The 23,955-nt window shown below is 37.5% G+C and overlaps 1 protein-coding gene across 1 annotated transcript in view; it reads left to right on the forward strand.

Annotated features, from left to right (window-relative positions):
* The window catches only part of LOC122813662 (zinc finger protein 181-like), an 84,742-nt gene extending 67,479 nt beyond the window's left edge, over positions 1 to 17,263 (forward strand). Inside the window, exon 4 of the mRNA XM_044086104.1 lies at positions 13,771 to 17,263. Coding sequence (XP_043942039.1) covers positions 13,771 to 14,018 — 248 coding nt within the window. The 3' untranslated portion in view covers positions 14,019 to 17,263. The remainder of the gene's footprint in view (positions 1 to 13,770) is intronic.
* Positions 17,264 to 23,955: the final 6,692 nt, after the last annotated feature.

Genomic DNA, 23,955 nt, shown 5'->3' on the forward strand with positions numbered 1-23,955 from the left:
TAAATAAAATGTATTTATTTATTTGACATATGTTGACCAAATATGTCTGACTGGACATGAGCCCTTTTTCAGTGGAGGCCTGGGGAGAAACTCTCCAGAGATAACATAAAACAGCAATTAAACAATAGGTAGATATCAGAGCAACAAATAATGCAAGTTTAACATTAGTAAAACCAAAGTCAAATAGTGCTCCAGCTGACAAGTAATAAAGCAAAAAACAAAGGGGTTTCAAGTACAGATGGAGCAAGGGAAGATATTCTAAATATAGATGATTAAGTTAGTATTTAGTGATACAGAAATTATTTCAGAGGAAGTATGGAAGCCAATTATGGATAGAGGAGAAATATTAGTAAGGAAGAGAATTAAATAAGAAGAAGGTGTAATGGAGAATTGGGATAGAGCAGAGTGAATAAGTAGGAGAGTTAATAATTAGTTAACAGAGAGTATGTCTAAGGAAGGAGAGACAGAGAGATTAAGGAGGAACAGGAAGAATAAGAAAAAGATGAGTGATCAGGAATAGGAGGAGTGAGGAAGAGAGAAGTAGAAAATGTTTAATAAAACACAGAAAGGATGAGGAGGTTGGATGCAAGTAGGGAGGGAAGGAAGTGGAAAGAAAAGTGAGGGAGGGGAGGAAAGACAGGTAGGAAAAGGGGGAAAGGGTAGATTGGGGAAGGAGGGAATATTTAGGTGGGGTGGTTACATGGACATTTCCCAGAGCTAAGTAGGTATTGTTGGAGAGCTGTTTTAAAAACTTTGACTTGAGTGATATTTCTGAGGCCCAAAGCAAGCTTATTCCATGAAAGAGCTAGAAGGTAGCATTAAAGGTTTTGTCCATAAGATTTTTTTGGCTTGTGAATCTGTAAAAGACATTGGTCAGCACTTCTAAGGGGGTGAGGTGCATTATAGAGACAAGAGAAGATAGACTGGGGCAAGAAAAGAGCTTATTAAGGATGTTGTAGATTATAATAAGTAGAGAGTGGCTGGGTCAGTTAGGAAATTCTAACCAGTTAAGATTCTGGAGAGCAAGACAGTGATGAGTTTTAGGTGGCATGTTAGCAGCAAATCTGGCAACTTTGTTATATGTAGTTTCTAATTTCAATAGAAGAGAGGACTGTAAGTTAGTTAGGACTTGGGAGCAATATAGGAGGTTGGGAAGCAAAAAGGCCTGGGCAAGTGAGAGTCTAGAGTTAGGGGTAAGGAACTTTTTATTTCTATAAAGTAGGCCAAGCTTTTGGTGGGTTTTCTTTATACAGTACTGTTACATGGTGGGTGAATTTAAGTTGGTCATCAATGATTACACCAAGCAGTTTAGTGTGGGGTTCAGTTGAAATAATGGTATTATTAAGAGAAGCGATTGTGAAAGAGGATTTTAAATCATGTAGAGTTTTGGGTAGAAATAGAAGGAGTTTAGTATTTTTGGGATTAAGAATGAGATGGTTGTTTAAAAGCCAAGTCTGAGTAAAGTTAAAGAAGCTTTGAGTGAGGGAAAGCAGATCAGAGAGATTGTCAGCTGTGGTAATGATGGTAGAATCATCTGCATACTGTATAAGGGAAGACTGAGGACAGGATTTATTAAGTTGGTTAGTAAATATGTTAAAAAGAAGAGGACCCAAGATGGAACCTTGAGGGACACCCATTTTTACTGGGAGAAAGGGGGATAGGGCTGTGAGCCATTTGAATGATTGTTGTCTGTTGGTAAGGTAGATAGTAAACCAGGAAATAGTGGAAGAGGAAAGGTTTAGTTGAGATAGTTTAGAGAGGAGGATAGAGTGGAAACAGAGTCGAAGGATTTGGAAAGGTCTAAGATGAGGCAGGAAACAAGTTCATTATTGTCTGTAGCAAGGGGGATTAAGTTAACAAAGTAGACAAGAGCAGTAGTGGTACTTTGGTAAGGGGGAAAACCATACTGAGTAGGGGTAATGAGGTTTTTAAGCAAAAGAAAAGACAGGATTTGTTTATAAACACAGTGCTCAAGAATTTTGGAGAGAGGTGGCAGAATGGCGATTGGACGGTAATTAGAGGGTTCTACTAAGTTGTCTGCCTTGTGGATTGGAATAGTATATAATTTTTTCCATAGAGTTGGGACAGAGTATTCTTGGATAGAATGTTTGGTAAGAATAGATACCGGGTAGGCAATGGAGTCAGCTGCTAACTTTAGAAAATGTGAAGGTAGGTTGTGTGCAGATACAGAACATGGTTTCAGTTTAAGAAGCTTTTTAATATAGCTAGTGGGGATGGGACTCAGTGAGAATGGAGAGTTTTGTTGTTGGTATATGCTGGGAAGTGGGGGATTTCTAGTGTTGGGAGAAGGTATAAATTTACTTATGATATCAATAAAGTTAGAATTAAGAACAGAAGCAGTTTCATGGGGTGTGTTATTAGGGCAAGGATTGGGTGTTGAGGGTTTGCCAGGGTGGAGAATATGGTTAACAGAATGCCAACATTTTTTTAGGGTTTTTAGTTTGAGTGGTTAGAGGAACTTGAAATTCGAGTTTTCTTTTGTCAATATTAATATGCTTTTTGGGTAGGTTGCGGAGTTCCCTATATTTTTGATAATGAATAGGGCATTTGTTTTTTTGCCAGAGTTTCCATGCAGAATCTTTATTTTGAATGTGTAGTCGAGTTCTCTTGGTGAGCCAGGGTGAGCAACGTAATTTAACTCTGATTGTTCTGGGAGAGGCAAGGGAGTTAAGAGAGTTTAAGAAGATGGAGATAAAGTGATCAATGGAATCATCTAGAGGGAGGTCAGAGAGAAAGGACCAGTTAATAGCAGAGAGATAGCGATTGAAAATAGTAGGGTTAAAGTTTGCTAATTTATGGCACTCCTTTAATTTGTGTGGTCTAGTGATATGGGGAGAGAATCTATGGACACGGATTGGTGAGTGGTCATTGATTGCATCTGGCAGGGATTCAGGGTTATAGTAAAGGTTGGGGTGGGAGTCTAGGATCCAGTCCAGAGTAGAACTGGTATTTGTAGGCATATGATGAAAAGTGGTATCTGTTGCCATCTCTCTCGATTCAATGCCACATTCCTGCTTTCTTCAACACTCATGCCTGACTGTAGCAGATGTTCCCTCACACAATCCATCCACCTGTTTATTGGATCCTCATTTCCTCTTACCTTCTTCCTGTCTATCCTTATCCTAAATCTTCTTCACCAGACTGTCTTCTGTTTTTCTGCACATGTGCCCAAGCCACTATAATCTGTTCTCTTTGATATTTTCTGCCATTGGAATTACTTTGGCTTCTGCTCTTATGTCCTCATTTCTTCTTCTGTTCTACAGTGTGCATCCTACTACCCATCTCAGGCCCTTCATTTCCATCACCTCTAGCTTCCTCATCTGCTCTGCGTTTACTACACAGGTCACACCACTGTTTTGTACACCTTACTTTTCAGCTTCTTTGGCATTGTTCTGTCATACACTACACTTGACATTCTATTCCCATTGGCTCCAGCCCCTCTTCCCCCAGTTTGCTGCCATTACCACCGTCTTATCTGTACTTAGTTTCATCCCATTTGCCTTCCGTTTTGCATTATCATTTTCCCCATCTCACCCACCATCATTATCATAGCTGCTGTGACCTCATATGAGCCTGCTGCTTTCTCTGACTTCATTTTCCTTAGTTTTTACTTCTTCTAGGGTGGGCTCCTCTTTTTCCATCATCATGGGCTGTGTCTGGGGCAGTACAGCTTCTGTGTTTTTTTTTCATTCAGACGCTGCTAGAAGTACTCCTTCCATGTGCCTTTGCCCTGTGGACTGGTGAGCAGGATGCTGCTATACGAAGAGTGTCAAACTGTCTTCTTTACCTTCCATCATTGCGTTGCAACCTGATATAATTTCTTTGCGCCACCTACTGAGTTACTTTCCAGAAGCTGGTAGAGTACTGCTATTGCATCTATTAAACATAGTGAAATGAAGTATAGTTAATCATTTGACTCCCAACCTATAAATGCCAAAATCCTGTAACAACCATAATATTAACTGCAGTTGTTTGTAACATAATGGTAGTGCTTTTAGATATAGCTTATAGATTTAATACCCGTGACAATTATAATCCAGCTAAAAGCTTTACAAACATACTTTTAAATTTATGTATAGTGATGTCATCTTGGTAATCTTACCCCAGTGGGGTTATTGGAAGTCTGTCTGTAGAAATGATTCTGAAAAAAGTGGTTCTGAAATATTCTGCATTAACACCTTTATTGAATTATTACTTAAGACATCGGTAAACATGCATTTATATAAAAGAAAACAACACATATTAACATATTCCCGCTGCAAATATACATCACATATATTCTTTTGTATATTTATCATCAATTCGACATTGCATAAATTCCTGCCTTCCCTTAAACCTCACTCCTCCTCCCAAACATTATCCTACATGTATTGTTCCCACAGTTTCTATTTTTTGACTATGTAATTTGATTTTACCCTTTTCTAAAGATTCCAATTCCAGTTCTTTCATCTCTGTTACAATATTTAGTACTTCAAATACAGTTTGTTTAGACTTTGATTTCCATTTTCTAGTAATTGTTTTTGTGTTATCCACCAGAACTAAACTTTAACAAGGCCTTACTATGCTTAGGCAGTTCAGATACTGTGCCTCAGCTTAAACAAATCATTTCCTTAGTTGCACCCATTTGCTCACTCAGTATTTTGACAGAGTACTCTTTAGGGAAATTTTAAAGTCTGCCAACTCATTATACTCCCACAAATATTTTCCCAGTTACCTTCTTCCTCAACCATACCTACAACATTTGCCATCTACAAGAGGAAAAACTTATTGTAGTCTGCTTGGGATATAAAAATACCTGTGCAAACACTTCCCAGCAAAAATCCTAAATCTGCATGTTTGTGAGCCCTATGTCCTTCCATTGTATCCTTGTGAGCTGCTTATCCTATCTCTCTTCCCAATCCTTTCTAAGCTCCTTTGATTGATTCCTATAGTTCTCGTGCATTGTTTTATATGCCCTAACAATTATCCCTTTTTTAACAGCATCTTCTGTTGTAGATTCAGTTAAAAACTCTACCAGAGCAGGTCTTTCAATAGGATTTCCCTATCTCTTTCTCTTGGCTTATAATCATGATAGCAATCCCTAATAGGGAAGCAGTCTCTAGCCTGCAGTCCAAATGTCGTCTTGGCTTCTTCCTGTTCTGTTACATTTTCCTCTCAAGATATTTGCTTGTAGTACCTTGGTTCCTTTGCTAGTTTTCTCCTGTAAATTCCAGACCCCTCTTGTCTATTCTCTGTACCCCTAATTAAAGACATCTCTATCAGCAAAATCTCCTTTCTCCATTCTCACATTCTCATGTTAGCTTAGTTCTTAGAATACTTTCTGCTACTTTATGAATATAATATTCTATGTGGCTCCTGATATTCTCCTTAGGGATCTGCATCCAAAATCTCCTTATTTCTTGAATTTACCCCCTGATTCATCATCATTCCTTTCCACTTTGAATTATAGCTTTCTGCTTGTGCTGTATATATGAACCTTAGCTTTGAGCTCTAAAATACCCCTTCAAATCAAGTAAACCTAATCCATCTCATTTTATTGGAAGGATTAACTTATTCTGCTTGCCCTTTTCCCCTGCCAGATGAAATCCTTCAACTTTTATTAATTTCTGTGCATAACGTCTCCACTGGTTGATAAAAATATATCTGACCTGTATGTAAATCTCAATGGACTAAAAGCATTTTCACTGCTTGCATCTTGCAATCCATATCCATAAACAGGAGCTTCCAGTTTCTCAGTTTTTGTGCTATCTTTTGGTTGATCTCTTTGCTCTTATTCTTAGTTGCTATAATAGATTCCTTTTTAATCCATACTCCTAAATACTTAATTATATGGTGTCCCCATAAAAATAGCAATATAGGTATTGCTGGGCTGATTTATGTGTGGGTACGCAGTTTACAGCTACAGCTATAGCCTTTGTTTTATCTTCATTAATGTTATACCCCACAATACTTGAAACTGTCTCAAGATGTTATTGTTACACAACACTGAGCTGTCCTTTTTCTGGTTTCTGGTTGCAAGACGGGAATGAGATACAGCTATCCTCCCAGAGGTGAAAGACTCAGTTCTATTGATGATGTCCCCTCTATGGAAGTCTAGGTGAATTCAAACTTGGAGTTCCTGGGAAGAGAGGAGTGCCACTACAATGGCAGAATTAGAACATCAGTCCATGGGATATCTCAAGGGCACAGCCGACCAACATATTAGAAGACAATCTCTAGGAAAATGGAAAGTGTCTGAGTCCTCCCTGTTCATGGTGTGAGTCTATCTAGTAAGTGCACCTGGGTTTCAAGACTGTGCCCCAAAGGGGCTTGAGGAGTGCCCCCTGGTCTGCTAAAAAAAGAAGGGAGCTGTCCTAGAAGACTGTAGGGGAGCTTAGCAAAGATGAGAGGTGGGCCTTAAAAGGTGTGGTCTGGGTTGGGGGTCAAGTAGTGGGAGCTGTCTTTCAGATGTGTCAGACAATTAACACACAGCTTGTCTGTAGGCTGGAAACCCTGATTAGAGTAAATACTTGATTTTGGCTCAAAGGCAGTTCCACAAAGTCAACCAGAAGAGACCTTCCTCTTCTAGATGTGTTTCCTGCTGTGGGAGTACTGCATGGCTGATAGGATCATGCCCCTTTGAAGATAAGTGTGCCTGTCCTCGATCTAGAGAAATAAGAAAAAGCAACCTATTGGAAGTCCAGACAGAGAGATGGCTGCAGCCTCTGAAATTGTGGTGGATTCAGTCTGGGAATGAGGAGACTGGCATTGTGGGCCTCCTTTTGTAGGCCCCTGTCCTACTCTCACAGACTAAATCCCCTTTATTGAACTCCAACCAAGACCAAATATGCGGTCTGTGGGCTACAGGGAGCTCCACAAAGCTATGAGTGGAGATTTACTTCTGGGGATGGCTGAGTCACACGTGTGATCAGATATGAGTGTACAGCCAACAGGAGAGTGAAAAGTGGTAGAACCTTTACCAGCTTCTGCCTATAGCGGAAGTTGCTGCCACTGGTTCTCCTCCCTAATATGTTTCTTTCCATTGGGAGTGCCCTGCTGATCTCAGAACTATTTCTGTGGGGAATTTCTTGCCTCCTCCCACATTCCAGCATTAAAGAGGATCCCTTTCTGAAAGGTCATACAAAAGCATGGCTAAGATCACTGGTCAGCTTATGAAGGTTGCAGCCTGTGTAGAAGGAAGCTACCAGTGGAGGTTTTATCTCAATAGTCCTAGACCATCACTATTCTTCTGTCTTGAAGTTAGGATGAAAGTGAACCTGTGGTCTCATGCCTGTGAGAGCACCATGAAACTGAAAATGAAACATCAATTCTTTAATGACTTCAGCACATTTAAGAGCCACCATGATTAGGTAGCCTCCCAGAGAACATAAGGTTGCAGGGTCCACTTTCTTGGTCCTCCTTTCTGAATCAAGCAGTGCTTGATATGCTTCCCTGGGCTTCCTGTATTGTGGATGATCTCCTTCCTGGAAGCTCAGCTGGAAGCATGTCTGTGGCCACACAAACAGCCTGTATGGACTCAGGCCTGGGAAGGAGAGTTCCAACCATAGGGCTTCCTCTTTAGTGCTTTGGATCCTTAACCATAAACTAACCTTCCCCCTGCTTAGGTTTAGATGAGGGCAAATTTGTTATTCTTCAGGTGAAATTATCTTCCATGCTATTAGCTAAAAGTGGAGATTAGCCCCCAGGAGGCCGTCTGCCATGCATGATCTTATATGCATGCATACCCCCTGAAGATAATGAAAAGTTGTGGAAACCTTCAGCTGGTCTTTCTCCATGGCAGTGGGTACCACCATTGGACTCTTTAAGTGCTAGTTATCTGCAGGAGGTTATATAGTGTAGTAGAACCAGTTCTTTAATTTTAGGTGTCCTAAAGACTACATGAAAGGCAGCAACGTTTGCCATCTTCTGATTGTTGCTCAGGAACACTTGGATAAGAGCTCTGGAAGACAGAAGGAGATTGCTTTTAGTTCACAATTTGAAATAAGTTCCATGAGATCATCCAGAAATGGAGGGTTGGTTTCAGGAGTCCTTTATGTGGAGCATGACCCAGATAAACTCTTTAGAAGTAGGGATTGTGGGGACCATCAGAGAGTCCCCATTCATAACATTTTGTGCCTACTTTGTGTCTCTTCTCTGCTATGGTCCCTGTCAGAAAGATGGTTGACAGGGATGGTGAAAAATTGACATGGAAATGGTAGTCTGGGCATATGGAAAAGAAATCCCAAAATCCCGTCAGGCTACCCTAAAGTGGTAAAGTCAGGAATGTGGAAGCATGTATGAGAAAAAATCTGCCAGTCTGAAGCCAGCATTAGTTCCCCGATGGTAGTCAAAAACTGATTTGGGACCAAGTTCTTTTAAGACTTTCCAGAATTAAAAATGCCAGTTCCGTGGGTCCTGACAATATTCCTGTAGAAACACTAAGTCATATTTATGCCGAACCTGTTCATCATCTCTTCAGCTTTATTCTGTCCACTGGTTACATCCCCAGGGTGTGGAAAACAGTGGTTGTAGTGCCATTGCAGGAGGATGGTCTCTCTACTGACTGTGGAAATACAGGTCTGTTAATCCCTCTAGTATTATTTGCAAGACTGTGAACATACTATAGCTGAACTAGCAAACTATTAATACAAGTCACCTTGTACCCCTGTTTACACATGAGTTTGGTTTGTAAAAGTCATGGCTGATCAACCTGGTTGAGTTCTTTGAAAGGGTTACTGAGACCATGTATAATAGAGGCCACAGTAGTGCAGCGGTTAGCATTGTCACCTAACAGCAAGACGTTTTTCGCTTCGATTCTCAGCTGGAGTTCCTTTTGTGCAGAATCTGCATGTCCTCCCAACAGCTGAGTGAGCTTTAAAGTCATGCAGGCAGGATCGTGTGTGTGTGTGTGTGTGTGTTATGTGTGTGTGTTATGTGTGGGTGTGTGTGTGTGTGTGTGTGTGTGTGTGTGTGTGTGTGTGTGTGTGTGTGTGTGTGTGTGTGTGTGTGTGTGTGTGTGTGTGTGTATGGGTGCGCCTTCTGTGAAGGTTGGGCATCAGGCTGGCAACTCGGCACCATAAAAATCCAATGCCAGTCAATCTGTGGACAGGTATTCCACTGTGGTGAACCCTAACTGGAAAAAGCCAAAAGACATTGCTTACTGAGACCATGTATAATAGCCATAGAGTCCATGCTGCCAATTTGGACCTTGTCAGGGTTTCGGCACTATTCCCATGATGGGATTATTGATAAACTCTGTCACGTGAATTGTAACTCGTGCATAGTTTGCTGAATAGGTAATTGGCTGTGACAGAACCTATTCTGTTATGTTTGGAGGTATTTAATCTAGACAAAAAGCATCAGTAATGTACAGGAACAGACAGAGGTGTCCAGCAGGGCTGTGTTTTAGTCTCCCCTACTGCTTGGTATATACTTCTCCAGCATGAAGGCTAATTTTAATGGACTATAGGTAACAAACGGTTGATGACTGCAAACTGGTGGTGGTTATCAAATCTCATTCTGATACTTAACTTCTCCAGAAAGGGCCCAACTAAACAAATGTGTCAGTCATAACATTACCTTCAATGATAAGAAAGGCAGCATAGTTTCCTCTGGTAAATCTATCATCATTACTGTTTTTTGATGTTTACAATTAGAAAGAATTGGCCATTAACATCTTTCAAAAAATAGTTTTGATTTGTACATACTCTTTATTTCACTGAGCCACTCTTCAGCTAACTGAAGGGTTATTGAAACTAACTGATCAACTCCAAATCTAGAGAGACTGTGAACAGCAAAGTGCCCCCTTGCAGGACCCTTGTTAAAACCTGTTCCTGACCTTCTGTGGGTGAGGAGTTGAAGAACTGGATTTCTTCAACCCATGGTTCCTTAAACAGCAGCTTGAATATGTGCATGTTAAGTTATATTGTTTGGTTTTCAGTGTAGTCAACAGCTTCCCTGCTTTCTTTGTTTGGTCAACCGGAAAGCTGATCAACTTTGCAGTAAGATCAATGTAATACAGAGGTTGGGGAGTATGCTGTTTCCCCTGGTATTGGGCAATCTTGACATTTGGTATATTTAACTAGCAGTGAATGTAGGTGTCACATTGCTTTTCCAATATTGCACTGACCTTTTTTTTGTCAGTGTTTTGAATGTCAGTATATTTTAGATTAGAATATCTTCTGAATATCTATTTCTCTCTCTCTCTCTCTCTATATATATATATATATATATATATATATATATATTTACAGGTTTATTGGTACTTACTAAGCTATTAATCCATGGGGACCTTTAAAAGCCAAGCCATACCTTCCCATGAAGCTCTTAGCCTTTGGATTATTCATCCCTAAAATATAAAGATGAGGAGAACATTTACATGTTGCCCTTATCCATGAGGTACAAGGGTGTCAAACCAGGGGTAAATTTGTAGTTACCCATCCATTCATCCATATCACATTTAAACAGTGTAAGAGAAGTACTTTGCCTTATGTGGAAAGGAAAGTGATTCCAGAGAAATGGTATTCTGTGTGATACATATCTAGCCATCCATCATGTTCTAGTTATGTTACAGAAGAGATTTAGATTTCTTGAGTGTATGTTTATTCCCCCCTGTTGGACTTGCAAATATACACTAGACCTAACAGGATAGGATCTGTATGCTAGGTAGAGATTGCCTCTCAGTAGACTGAATGACAATGAGAAGGACAACGCTTCGCGATAGTCTCACTAATTTTTATGATTTAAAGCCTTGATTTTCTTAGTTGGGAAGATTGTGGATATTCAGTTTGTGTCAGCTGTTTCGACAAGTATATAGTGAAGGGAGAATTATACTCAATAATCAGACTGAGTACAGAATACAATGGAATGATCCCATTCCTGGACCTGGATGCCATGCCTACCTTTAGTAATAAGTTGTCCAATGAAAAAGGACTTTCTTGCAATAGTGGATATGTGGTATCAAAGGACCATTCATTGTCTACATAGGTTCCCAGCTCCCTAACTACTGGACACATTTTCAGGGTATGTATTAGTTGATAGTTATAAGTGGGTTCTTGCTTGCCAAAGGATACTATTATACATCTCTTGGCATTTGGTTTTAGTCCATGGATTTGACACCAGCTATTTGTTTGGGAAAGGCCTTCTTGGATGATCTTGGTGTACCCTTTTGAATTAATGGTGGTGCCATGTTTGCAGTCATTTGCAAATGTGATCAAACATAAATCGTTACCAGTAGCTTTAACCTCCGAGAAGTGGATGCCAAAGAGTAGTGGTCCAAGGACTGAACCGTGAGGTACACCACTAGTGACACGTCTTTTGGAGGAGGTAGGTCAGCTTACCCTCATTTCTTGGGTTCTTTTTGTAAGTCAAATTGCTATCAAATTAATTACTTGGGGATTAACATTCAACTGGAATTGTTTTTGAATGATACCAGAGTGTGGGATAATGTGTAAGCCCTTTTTGAAGCCTAAATGTGAGGTGTGTACTGATTTGCTGTTATCCATTGTTTCAGTATCTTGTTGAAGAAGTAAAATGGCCCTTTCCAAGTTTACGCTGGCTTGGGTCAATAGTTTGTAGGTTATCTATGTCCTTATTTATTAATTCCATAATGATTCTTTCCATAGCCTTACAGATGAAGCAGGTTAGTCTTATGGATTTATAATTTACTGGGCCTGTTGTCACCCCACCTTTGTGTAAGGGGATTACATTTGCTGCCCTGCACTTGTCTGGCACAAAGTGTGTTTGCAGGCTGACAGTGAATCACCTCTGTAGGGGTTCTGACAGGTCCTGTTTCATGCTGGCCAGTAAGCAGCCTTGATATGTTATCTGGCCACATAGAAGCTGTGTTTTTGGCCTTGGATGGTGCCTATAGGACTTGTTTATGGGCGATTTGAGGGTAGAGTGTAGATGCAGGAAGGACATCAGGGAATGTAGGAAGGGAGAAGGGGTGAGTTTGAAGCTAAGTTTATTCCCTAGTAGACTGTTTATGTACTATTGGTCCATGTATATGACATTATTTACTATTAGCTTTGTGCAGTGCGGGACATTGTTTCTAACATAGTTAAAGAAGGCTTTATGGTTGCCCTTTACCTGGTGACTATTTTTACCTTGTATCTGTCTGTGGTTGATTTGATCAGGGTTCGGAGTTCCCAGTTAAAAGTTTAGCAAGAACTTTTTTCGAATTTTTAGAGTTACATTTATATATTATATATGTATTTTAATTGGGTTACAGCTTCTTGAAAGTCAGTAGGTTACAACCTTGGCAATCAAACCTTTAAACTTATGAGGGAGGACCTCAATCCTAGAATTCCACATGGGGACATGACTGCATTCAGTAGTTGCTGTTTGAGATTTACAGCCTGTATAGTAGTAGTAGTAGTAGTGGTGTGGTAGTGAAAAATTCCAATTTGAAGTACTGGAACTGTCAACAGACGTTGTATCCTTTCTGAAAAAGTTGGGGTGAGAGCAATCCTGCAGGCCTTTGGCTGGGGGTGAATTTCATGAGACTGTACACAAATGAAAAGTGTGTCACCAGTATGGCTTGAGGGCAAGCATGATGCAATATGAACAGACAGCTCCCCCAAGGTAATTGAGGGTGGTGGGCAATCTTTGATGGTCCTTGAACTTGTAATAGAGGTACTTGCTCTGCTCACTTTCCTGTTACAGACTTTCTTCTGTTCAGTGGATGTGCTCCATACTTCTCAGGGTGATGTCACTGTATAGCAGGTTCCTTAAATTGGTTTTCTGCAGCAAGGAAATAACTTTCCTCCTGAAAGTCCAATAAGGAGCATTGCATGGGTCAGTGGCAAATTTGTGAGGAATCTAAATCTAATGGCGGTGGTTCTCCCTCAGACCCATGACTAGCGATTAAGCCTCCTCTCTCAATTTTGGATGAGTGTTAACTTATGGTTCTTGGTCTTGTGGCATTTTTTTGTTTATTTATGAAGTAGATAAGCCCCTCAGCAGAAGTGGTGACCCAACTGACTCGCTTAAAGTCAAACAGTTTGCAAGTAGAAACATGGACTCAAACCAAGGGCTACAGGTTAAAGCTTGTTAGCAGCTCTTAGCCTTAAAGATAAAGGACATAGTTTTTTTCTTAAACCATTGGTTTTCCACAAAAGTGTTTACATGTCTTTAAAAACTCTCTTTTAACCATGGAGGTACCTCTCTGAATCACTAGTAAACTCTTACAAAGGTAGCGCAATATCTTTTAACAGCCCCCATGACTCAGATTCAGGGTTGTTGGCACTTTTTCCACCTTGTTATTCACTGACTTGTATTGTGGCATGGCATGATACTGGTAATAGAACAGTGCTGTAGTGCACATATATTTTGAATATCTCCAGTTATTACTCCCTGCCATCTTTTCTCCATTATTTCATCTTGTGCTTTGCCTGCTCTAAAGATGCTGCCTGCCACCCTCATCTTTGTGTATCTGCATTACAAGACTGTAGAGCACAACTTTCGATATAACATTAACCTTGTTCTGTGCCATTTTCCATTTTTATGAATTCCAGCCAGTGTGAGCAAGGCACAGTATGAGGACAAGGCGGTTGGTTATTATGATGTCTGTGTTTCTATAAAATGCTGTTTATCTAAGTCAGACTAATGTAAAATTTGTTGTTTACTAAGAGAAAAAAATGTTTTTTTTTTTTTTATTTTTAATCTGTGCTAACAAAAATGTTTGCAGCAACCTTTCAAAAAAAAAACAAAAAAAAAACAAACAAAATGTGTAGTTACTTTCAATCTTCTAATCTATTGCATGTTTAGTCAACAGTTGGCAGAATCACCTTGAGACTCATGGACAGCAATCATCAGTTCAGACTTATCTGACTTCGATATATGATTTGGACTCTGCAGATAAGAAACAAATATACACAGAAGAGAAGCTGGATAATGGTGACCTATGTGATAGTACGTCTGTGTTTAAATCGGTCCCTAAAATACAGCAGAGACACCCCTGTGGAGAGAAGTTCTACACTTGTTCTGCTTATAAGAAGAGACACACAGAAGAGTAACACGTCAACAAATGAGAAAATGCATATTGTAGATAATCAGATTTAATATCCTGCATGTAGCAAGGTTTTTACACAGACAAAAACCCTTTCAAAATGGCAATAAATGCAGACTGGAAAGAAGTCTTATAATTGTGTCGTACGTGACAGGAAATTTGTAACGAGGAGTAACCTCAGTGTGGATGAAAGAGAATACACTAGAAAAAAAGTTGTATAAATGTGCTGTTTGTGATAAGAGCTTTACACAAAGAAGGAGTTTTGCAGCTCACAAGAGAGTACACACTGGAGAGAAAACATATAAATATACTACATGTGACAAGTGTTTTACACAGAGGAGTAATCTTTTAGTACACACAAAGTTACACAGTGGAGAGAAGCCATTTAAATGTGATGTATGTCAGAAGAGAGTTACACAGAAGATTTCCCTTTTTTTCACGAGAAGATACACACAGGAGAGAAGCCATATAAATGTTTGACATGTGGCAAGAGCTTTACTTGGAGGAGTTGCCTCATAAAACATGAGAATATACACACGGGGGAGAGGAGATTTCCAGAAAGTAAAGAAATGGAGAGGGCATATATGTGTACTACTGGTAATAAATGTTTTACAAGTGAGAGTAATCTTTTATCACACACAAAGTCACGCAGTGAGGAGAAACCGTTTAAGTGCTCCACGTGTGACAAGACTTTTAAGTTGAAGATTAGCCTTTCAACCCATGAAAAGGTACATGTTGGAGAGAAACCATATAAATGTGCCACATGTAGCAAGTGTTTTACATGGAAGGATGCCCTCACTAAACATGAAAAAATACATACCGGAATAAAGCCATATGTGTGTAACATGTAACAAAAGCTTTATATGGAAGGGTGTACTTGCAACACATGAAAAAATACACACTGGAGTGAAGTCATATAAATGTTCCACATGTGACAAAAGTTTTTCACAGAAGACATATCTTTCATCCCATGAGAAAATTCACAGTGGGGAAAAGTTGTATAAATGTGCCACATGTCACAAGAGTTTTATACTGAAGTCTGTCCTCACAACACACGAGAAAATACATAGTGGAGAGAGGCCATACAAATGTGCCATATGTAACAAGAGTTTTGTGTGGAAGACTAGCCTCATAGTCCATGAGAAAATACACAATGAAGAAAAGCCATATAAGTGTGGTACATGTAACAAGAAGTGTGTACGGAAAGATATGCTTGCAGCACATGAAAAAATGCACACCGGAGAGAACCCATACAAATGTGCCACATGAGACAAGAGTTTTTCAACGAAAACATATCTTTCATCCCATAAAATGCACACTGGTGAAAAGCTATATAAGTATGCCACATGAAACAAGAATTTTATATTGAAGGCTATCCTCACTACACATGAGAAAATGCACTCTGGAGAGCGGCCATATAAATGTACCGCATGTAGCAAGAGTTTTATATGGAAGGCTAACCTCACAGCACATGACAAAATACACACCGATAAGAAAATTTGTCCAATACCAAAAGTAAAGAAGGCAGAAACAAGAAAAAAGACAAAGAAAAAAGTAAAAAAAAGTAACATTGATCATTGAAATAACTATACTGTACGGTGATTATAATGTTTTGCTTATGGAGAAAGTTATAAAATACCAGGAAATACAAGCAGAACATGTTAGCTCATCTGGAAGAAGATGTATCTGTAGAATTGTGAAAACAAAAAGAAATGCAGATGCTGTGAAATGATGTAACAGAAGTAAACAGAATATAGCACTATACATCGAAACTAGTTGCAGATAAAGTGGTACCGCAAACATGCAGAATAAGAAATGGAAAAATTGAAACAAGTAGAATGCCATCAACAAAGCATCAGAGAGAAAATGAAAGAATTGAGTTGAGAAGTGTCAGTACTATAATAATGTAGAAAAGGAAATAGGTCATTAACAGCTATTAGAGCAACATATAACACAAAAATATAACTGATTTGTCTTATACCATCTACAGTAATAAATTAAAAATATTAGCAGACTCAGAAAAACTGAGAAATTATATAGAAAAATACAAAAGAAAAACACAAAGTAACCAATTTATTGAATCTGGAAAGAGAAACAATAATAATAGTGGTACCACATAAAAAAGAAGAAATCAATCCATACTTTGGTAGTATTTATGGAGAAAATTGGAGATCCTGCTGAAAATATCAGAGGCTGAATGGATGGAAGACATACAAAAAATGTAATAAATGCTTAAATAGAAGATATGAAATGTAATGAAGTAACTGCAACAGAAATTGAGACAAACTTAAAGTCTCCTAACAAGAAACCCCAGGTCTGTATGAAATACCCAACTCCTTACTAAAGGTAGTAACATATTTGCACAGTGATTTAGCCTTGAGCAGAAATGACTTATATTCACATCCTGAATTAACACTAACATGGCTAACAGGAAACAATATACTCCTTGTTAAAAGCGATCTAGCAAACCAACTTAAGAACTGTTGACCAATAACTTGGGCTCTCCAGCAGTACGTAAGCTGTATACTGGAACTGTGCAACTGAAGTTTTTAGTCACTTAGAAAAAAATGAATCATGATAATAGAACAGAAAGGTAAAAGAACATGTGATCATCTATTATTAAACAAAACCATAACTGACAGTGTAAAAAAGAAACAGACCCCAGTTATGGCATAGATAGATTACAAAAAAAAGCATTTGACATCATTCCACAGTAATGGATTTATGGGATGCATCAAATATAACTTACACTGATAAATATAACAGCCACTATGAAACAGTGGTATAATGCTTTACAACTGAGTCATGATTAAGGGCAAATTACTGTCCCAGGGACAAAAATCTATAAAGTGACATTCTAGGATGAGTCTTTGTCACTACTGCTGTTTTTGCCTTCCAATTAACCCATTACACTGTTTATTTAACAAATCATGCTACAGTTACAGCTTGACTTCCAGAAAGCAGCCTTGCACAATGATATCTCATCTGCTTTTTCTGGATGATTTCAAACTATATAACTTGTCAGACAAGCAACAGAAATCAGAATTACAAATGGTCAAAACCTATTTCAAATGATGTAAGAATGACATATGGTCTTGATGAATGTGGAAAAGCAATACTCAGAGCAAGAAAACTTAAGCAACAGGGAAATGTTATTAAGGGGGGAGAATGTGATATAATTACCTCACTAAAAGAATCACAGACCTAATGTAGATGCCCTACGCTGACCGCCTTAAAAAACACTAGCGATACTCTGTGGCATATCGTCTACTCAGAGGCGATCTCTGCTTAACATACAAAGCCATGTCAAACCCAGAGCTGTTGAACATGCTACACTTAAAGAAATCCCAATCCCTCAGAGCCGCACGCTCCAGGGATCTAAACCTTGTCATCACAATGAACAAAACATGCTGGAGGGATAGGTTCCTGACCCAGAGACTCCCCAGACTCTGGAATAGATTGCCCATACATGTCAAGCAGAGTGCCTCTTTGGCCCTCTTCAAAAGGAACCTTGACAATTGGATGGGAGAAAGGAAATTCACCCTGGGTATCACGTCAGTTGCCCTGCTAGACAGGGGTCCAGGGAAGTAAACAATGTGGGAAGAAATAGCCAGGGAATTGTTATGGCTAGGCTTGTATAGACCCTAGGGCCGATAGCCTAGTACCACCCTATGAACCTATGAACCTATGAACAATGTGTATAACTATCCGGGAATAAATGAAGGGCCAGCTAGACAGCGTGAGCAAGTGAGAACAAAGCTTTGTAAGGAGTATTTTAGAAAACTAAAATAATATTGAAACTTCTTTGACATGTAGGAGTAAAGCTGAAGTTATAAATCAGCTTGATCTACTGGTTCTAATTTACAGCTTTTGTGTGAATGACTGGCCACAAAAAGTGTTGGATTAGACAGGAAAACACTATAACTGTGCCATGCTTTATCAAATGGTATATAAAAACAGTGCATGGCATGATTATGTATTTCTTGGTCTGAAGGAAGTATTTCTTCCCCAAAATTGACTGGATGAATAAGTCTACAATTGTGGGAATGCATACACATTCACTGACATTATCAGATCTAAATAAGTGTAGATTATAAGAAGCATTTCATAATGGAGCACATATGGAAAAAAGTGCCAACAAAAAGTGCCAGAAAGCAAAAGAAAGAATATAAAGAAAATGAAAGAAAAACTAAAAATGTTTATGACAGTGGCAAGCATATAGAACTGCTGGTACAACCACATATTGATAAACATTTATGCATAAATAACTAAGGAGAGGGTGAATTTAAACCAGACAGTGAAAGATTAATATTGGGAGCTGAAGAAAGTGGGCTGTGTTCATGCTATTTTACAAAATTCATCAGAAAAAAATAGGAAATGCAGATAAATGTAGATTCTATGTAAAGTAGCAGAAACAGCTGTGTGCGCTCTTGCTGCTGGAACTTTGTCATGACTGAAAGGCACAAAAATGTGGCAAGACTGTTACATAGGGAACTTTGCAAGCAGTACAACGCTGAGGTAGCTGAGAAGCATTGGAAACCTGGACTACAAGGTATTACTGAAAATTAGAAGTTCTGATCACGTGTTCATTCAATAGTAACAGTCAGGAAATTCAAATCAATAAGGCCAACCGTTGTAGATGAAGAAAAAAAATGACAAAAGTAGCTTAATTATTGCAAATATAGTATCCTATGAACGGAGGAAGGGAAAACATAAAAATACTTGTATATGTAAGCTAAAACTAGAACAATGTGGAATAAATATACTCAGTTTCAGTAGATGTAGAAGCAACAGGGCTATTAAAAGAATATTTAGACATACGTAGATATGCTACCAGTACAGTTAAATATATAAACTGCAGAAGGAGGCAATTCTCTATATATTGCTGTTCCTGAGAAAAGTGTTCTTGGCAGATTTCAGAGATTGAAGCAATACTGGTTTCATGAACTATAATCATATCCTTACTTAAGGGTCTGCTCCTGTCATGGTGATAGAAGTCCTAAGCATTTGGTGAGATTAAAAAAGGGAGTGAAAATGAGAAAAACATACAAGTGAGACACTTCCTACAAGAGTTCTGTATTGAAAAGTAGCCTTCCAAAACTTTAGGTAAAAAACACACTCTTGGCAAACATCGAAGACTGAAGCAACACTAAGTTAATGAGCTATAATTTGCAGCATCACTTGAAAATGAGGTCCATCCATGTCATGGTATTAGAAACCCTAAAAATCTGGAGAAATTGAATAGATGCCATATCAATGTAGCAATATGATAAAAGATTTGCAACTAAAAGTAATATCTCAAAATGTGAGAAGGCACACATTAAAGGTTATGATACTGATCGATAAATGACATCCGTGTGAAAAGGAAGACAAAAATTACTGAAACTGAGTTAATCCTCAAGCCTTGAAGCATACCACAGGTAAAACTGTGTCATGTAAAATGATAAAACAGTGAATATGCAAGCAGTTGCACAAGTCCTAGGGGGAAAAAAAAAGAAAAAAAAACAAGTACACAACAGTTGCACAAATGTCATGAAAATATCAGCAATGCAAAATCTTTGGTAAATTATTAAATTCTAAACAGTGATGCCAATATGAATTAAAAGCTGTCCAGGGTTACTGATATCCTTAATGGATCAGAGCAAAATAATATGCAGAGAGAGTAAAAATGATCCTACTAGGGATTACTCTAACTGGGGAATTAATAAGAAGGAAAGAATGGACATATGCTGGAAGTATTTTAAACTCAAATGTAAGGAAGAAGTAATCAAGAAAAGGGATTAATATGGCACCTCATATATACTGAGCACTGGAAATATTTAAAACCCAAAGGGTGCAACTCGATCAATTATAAAGGGATTTCATATTATACAACATATATGGGAAAACTGATCACATCTGTTAAAGAGAGCCTGTCTGCAAAATAACGTTATTAAACTAACAAGTGAGACACAGGAAAAATATGTTAATACATATATCAAAAAATAAACATATGAGATTTGGTTGAGTTAGATTGAAGGGTGAAAATTTAATGCAGCACTCTAAAACTGTGTATTAATTTAAGGACCTGGATATTTGGATAGATTCAACTTAGAAGTTTTTCTTATCATATCAACTAATTGGTTAATGACAGTTATTAATCTGTAGGCTGCATAAAAAGATTTATAAAGTCTTAAATCAGAAATGAAATCAATGTATGTCAAATTAGACATAAACTATAATATGGAATAATAATATGAAGACCTTATATGACAAACAACATGAGGGAAACTGCAACATGTACAGCAGAAATATAAAATTCAGTTGTTATACAAGTTGTACATACTTTGGACCAGTGATATGGCTTCTTGGTTAACTTTATGAAATTGGTGGTCATAGCAACAACCGAAGACATGACATCTATTGGTAAAGCTGCTGTGTCTGATGAAAAATATGATTAGAAAACCAAAATGTAACACAAAGGAAGATCGTATAGCAGAGTCCTTTCTGCTTAACAATGTCTGGCATAGGCCACCAACTCATTTAACAATGTGAGCACTTTCAGTAATTAGCTTTCCAGTTTGTCAAGTATATCCAGAGGTTTTCAGTATATGCAAGACATATAAGCAGATTTAGTTGTCATATTCTGTCTGTATTCTGTTCAGATTGATACTTTTGGGTAGATGTGAGGTAACTTCTCTTTGAGCAAGAAGAGCTGAAAATAGAAAGTGCAAGTCTCCTTCAAGAGAGTTACATATAATATTACTAACGAATCAACCCATTACTGGAAAAGGATACTTATCATCTATTTATAAAACAAACAAAAAAATAAAAATGCGTAATAATGACAAAATATGGAATTATTATAGATCAGTTAATGGACATGTGCCAAATGACAGAGATAAAAAACTAATTGTTCTCTCTCCAAAGCAGACATAACTTTCATTACATTGGAGACTTTTTACATGGCAATTCATACACAGATCTTATGTAACCCCTCATAAAATGGAACTTATGTTTAAGAAAAATATTGGCTGCTGGAGATGTGATTTATCAATAAAATCAGACTGGCAACATATGTTCTATGAATGCCATTTGATTAAACCATATTGGGATAAAATAAATTATTTTCTGCAAATGGTATTCAGTGATAAATTCCAGATTTCCAAATCTATTATTTTGTTTAATGCACCTGTACCCAACTGTGTGCCAAGAACAAAATATGTAATCTTATGAACTCTCCTAGCTATTGCAAGGAAGAACATTACATCAAACTGGAAATCCAAAGCTTCTCCAACTTTTAAGCAATTCATGAATGTGGTGTCAGCAGTATTGCAACTGGAAATGAACACTATTAAAGGAAGAACTGAAAGAACTGCATCATTATACGTAGCATGGCAAAAAGTAACTGAAATACTGGAGAATAATGACTGCAGCAGATTATAATCAGGAAACAATTGTATAGAAAGTCAATTATATGTCAACAATAGACACCTTTGTAAATACTTTATTTTGGTTTTAATGTTTGATATCTGTTTAGAGGTTTTAGCCTACCTTTTTAAATCATTTGTAAATACTTCTTTGTCATAAATAACCTGCATTCATGTTTTCTTGTTTTTGGAAATGAATAAAAATATAAAAAAAAAAAAGAGAGAATAAGGGCTGATGGTTGATTCGAGAGAAGATCAATTTTGGGGTATTTCAGAATACAGATTCCTTTTATTCAACCAGTCACCTAGTTTGCTTAACAGTAACATCCCTTTGAAGAACAAAATTGCACAGGTGAATGTAGATTTCTTCACACACACAGAGTTGTTCAGTCTAATGCTTTGCCAGTCACTGACTGGAGGGTTGTCACAGCTAAATTTCTAGCCTGGTAAATACAACACTCCTAAACAATATCTGCAAAGTTAGAAATAGCAAAATTTAAATGTAACATAATAATTGAAATTTTCCCAGCAGATCTTTCTTCTAGAAAATGCTTCTGTTGGTATTACAAAGACTATCTAATTGAAATAAGTTCCTGTATTCCTTATATTTTGGCAAAATTAAAAATAAATTAGTAAAGAAGCAGCAGTATCACAGTAAAGTGGAAGTCAAATTAAACAAGCATTTTCTTTAATTTAAGAAAACTATTTTATAGTAGAATTTAATAACTGTATCACTGTACATATTTTTGTATCTCTTCTTATTGAAGTTTATATTAATCTCTGTATTTTTTGTATGCTAACTTTGCCATCCAAATCAAAGGTCACTTTCATTATACTGTCCAGTTTATATTACACAGTGATATTAATTTACATGTCAGTAATAAATGTTGCATTTTTATATAGGTTTATTTTGTTCTTCTGGTGGAACAATGAGAGAGGAAATGCTGTTCTGGTCCTGTGGCATGAGAATTCTTCTGTAAGTGGTCTGTTTCACAGGGCTAGTCATTCAATTTATTTATTTTACACTTGTTGACCGGGCTAGTCCAACTGGATATATGTCCATTTTCAGTGGAGGCCCGGGGAGAAAAGTTCCACATAGAGATGAATATTTACAAAGAATGTGGTACGTTACATAGTTTTGGCAATCATTTCATATCAATGGATTTAGCTTATTAACAAGAAAAAAATGTATTGCACAGCAGCTATAGATATTAATACAAAATATGTACAATGACACTATTAACTATAAAGTCACACAAAAAGCCACACAAGAATCCTAGTCTATAGCAGGTGAGGATATTTATACAAAATATATACAAGCACACTATTCAACTGTAGAATAACATACACATTATTGTCAATAGAAAAGAAACAACAGGTAAGAAGATTAGTGACTAGGGACAGGTTAAGCAGTTAGTCTGGGTTAACACACGGCATAACTAGTGTGTTTTAAGGTAGGTTTTTAGTTTGATTTTACATAGATTAGTTGAGGATAGGGAGGTTAGGTAAATAGGGAGGGTGTTCCAGGTTTTACCCACTGTATTAGAGAACAATGAGTTACTGGCTGAATTATTGGTTTTAGCTATTTGTAACAGTAGTTTGTTCGATGAGCGCAGGGTTTTGAAATTATTATAGAGAGTGATTAGGTTAGTGAGTATTGGTGTATTTGTAGGTACACACTTACATATTTCTTCTCACACTCTTAGTGTTTTAAGTGTGAGTATCAAAGCCGTGTATCCAGCATTGGCTAAATCATTAGCAGCAAATAAGGGCTTGAGTAGCTGTATTGCAAAACCTTTGTTGTTGCAATAAAAGATATTATTACATTGTTACTTTGTTGCAGTGTTTTCTGTCAGGGGGCTAACTATGATGTAAGCATCATTAGCTTCACAAGTAATAGGTATGATTATATTGTCTTTACTATCTCTTAATTGATTTTTCACCATAAGGGGTCCAACATTTTTCCTTTCATACAAAAATATTCATATAATAATCTACAGGAAAGTCATACTACACTAAATGTTGCTAAAGTAAATAGAGGTAATGACAATTATTTCTGTCCCTTTCTAGACCAAATATTTAGGAACAGATATTTTAATTTCCTTTTACAATGTTCAGATTACTCATTTTTTCATGAAACTGAAGGACACTATTTTTTAGAAAGGATGCCATTCTTATGTCTGAGTTATACAATTGACATCACAGGTGTAACATTTATACAATATACTAAATTCCTGGATAGTGTTAATTGTGGAGTGTTAAAAGCCAATAAAATAAAATTAGCAGGTGAACATATCACTGTAATGGACTAAGAAATAGACAAAATATGATACAGTCCTACCTGCTATTTAAAAGTGAGCAAGAAACGTCTGATGAACTTTATGGAATGTCTGAATTTGATGGATATTTGGACATATAAAATTAATAAGTTAACAGACATTTTGATCCTGAGCAAAACAAGTTTTCCTACATTAATATTTTTTATGTGCTATTTCTCTTAAGGCTAAAATATCTGAGATTTCTATTTTACCTCAA

Source organism: Protopterus annectens, chromosome 10.part0, assembly GCF_019279795.1.
Source record: "Protopterus annectens isolate FY-2018-M chromosome 10.part0, PAN1.0, whole genome shotgun sequence".
Classification (NCBI taxonomy): Eukaryota; Metazoa; Chordata; order Ceratodontiformes; family Protopteridae; genus Protopterus; species Protopterus annectens.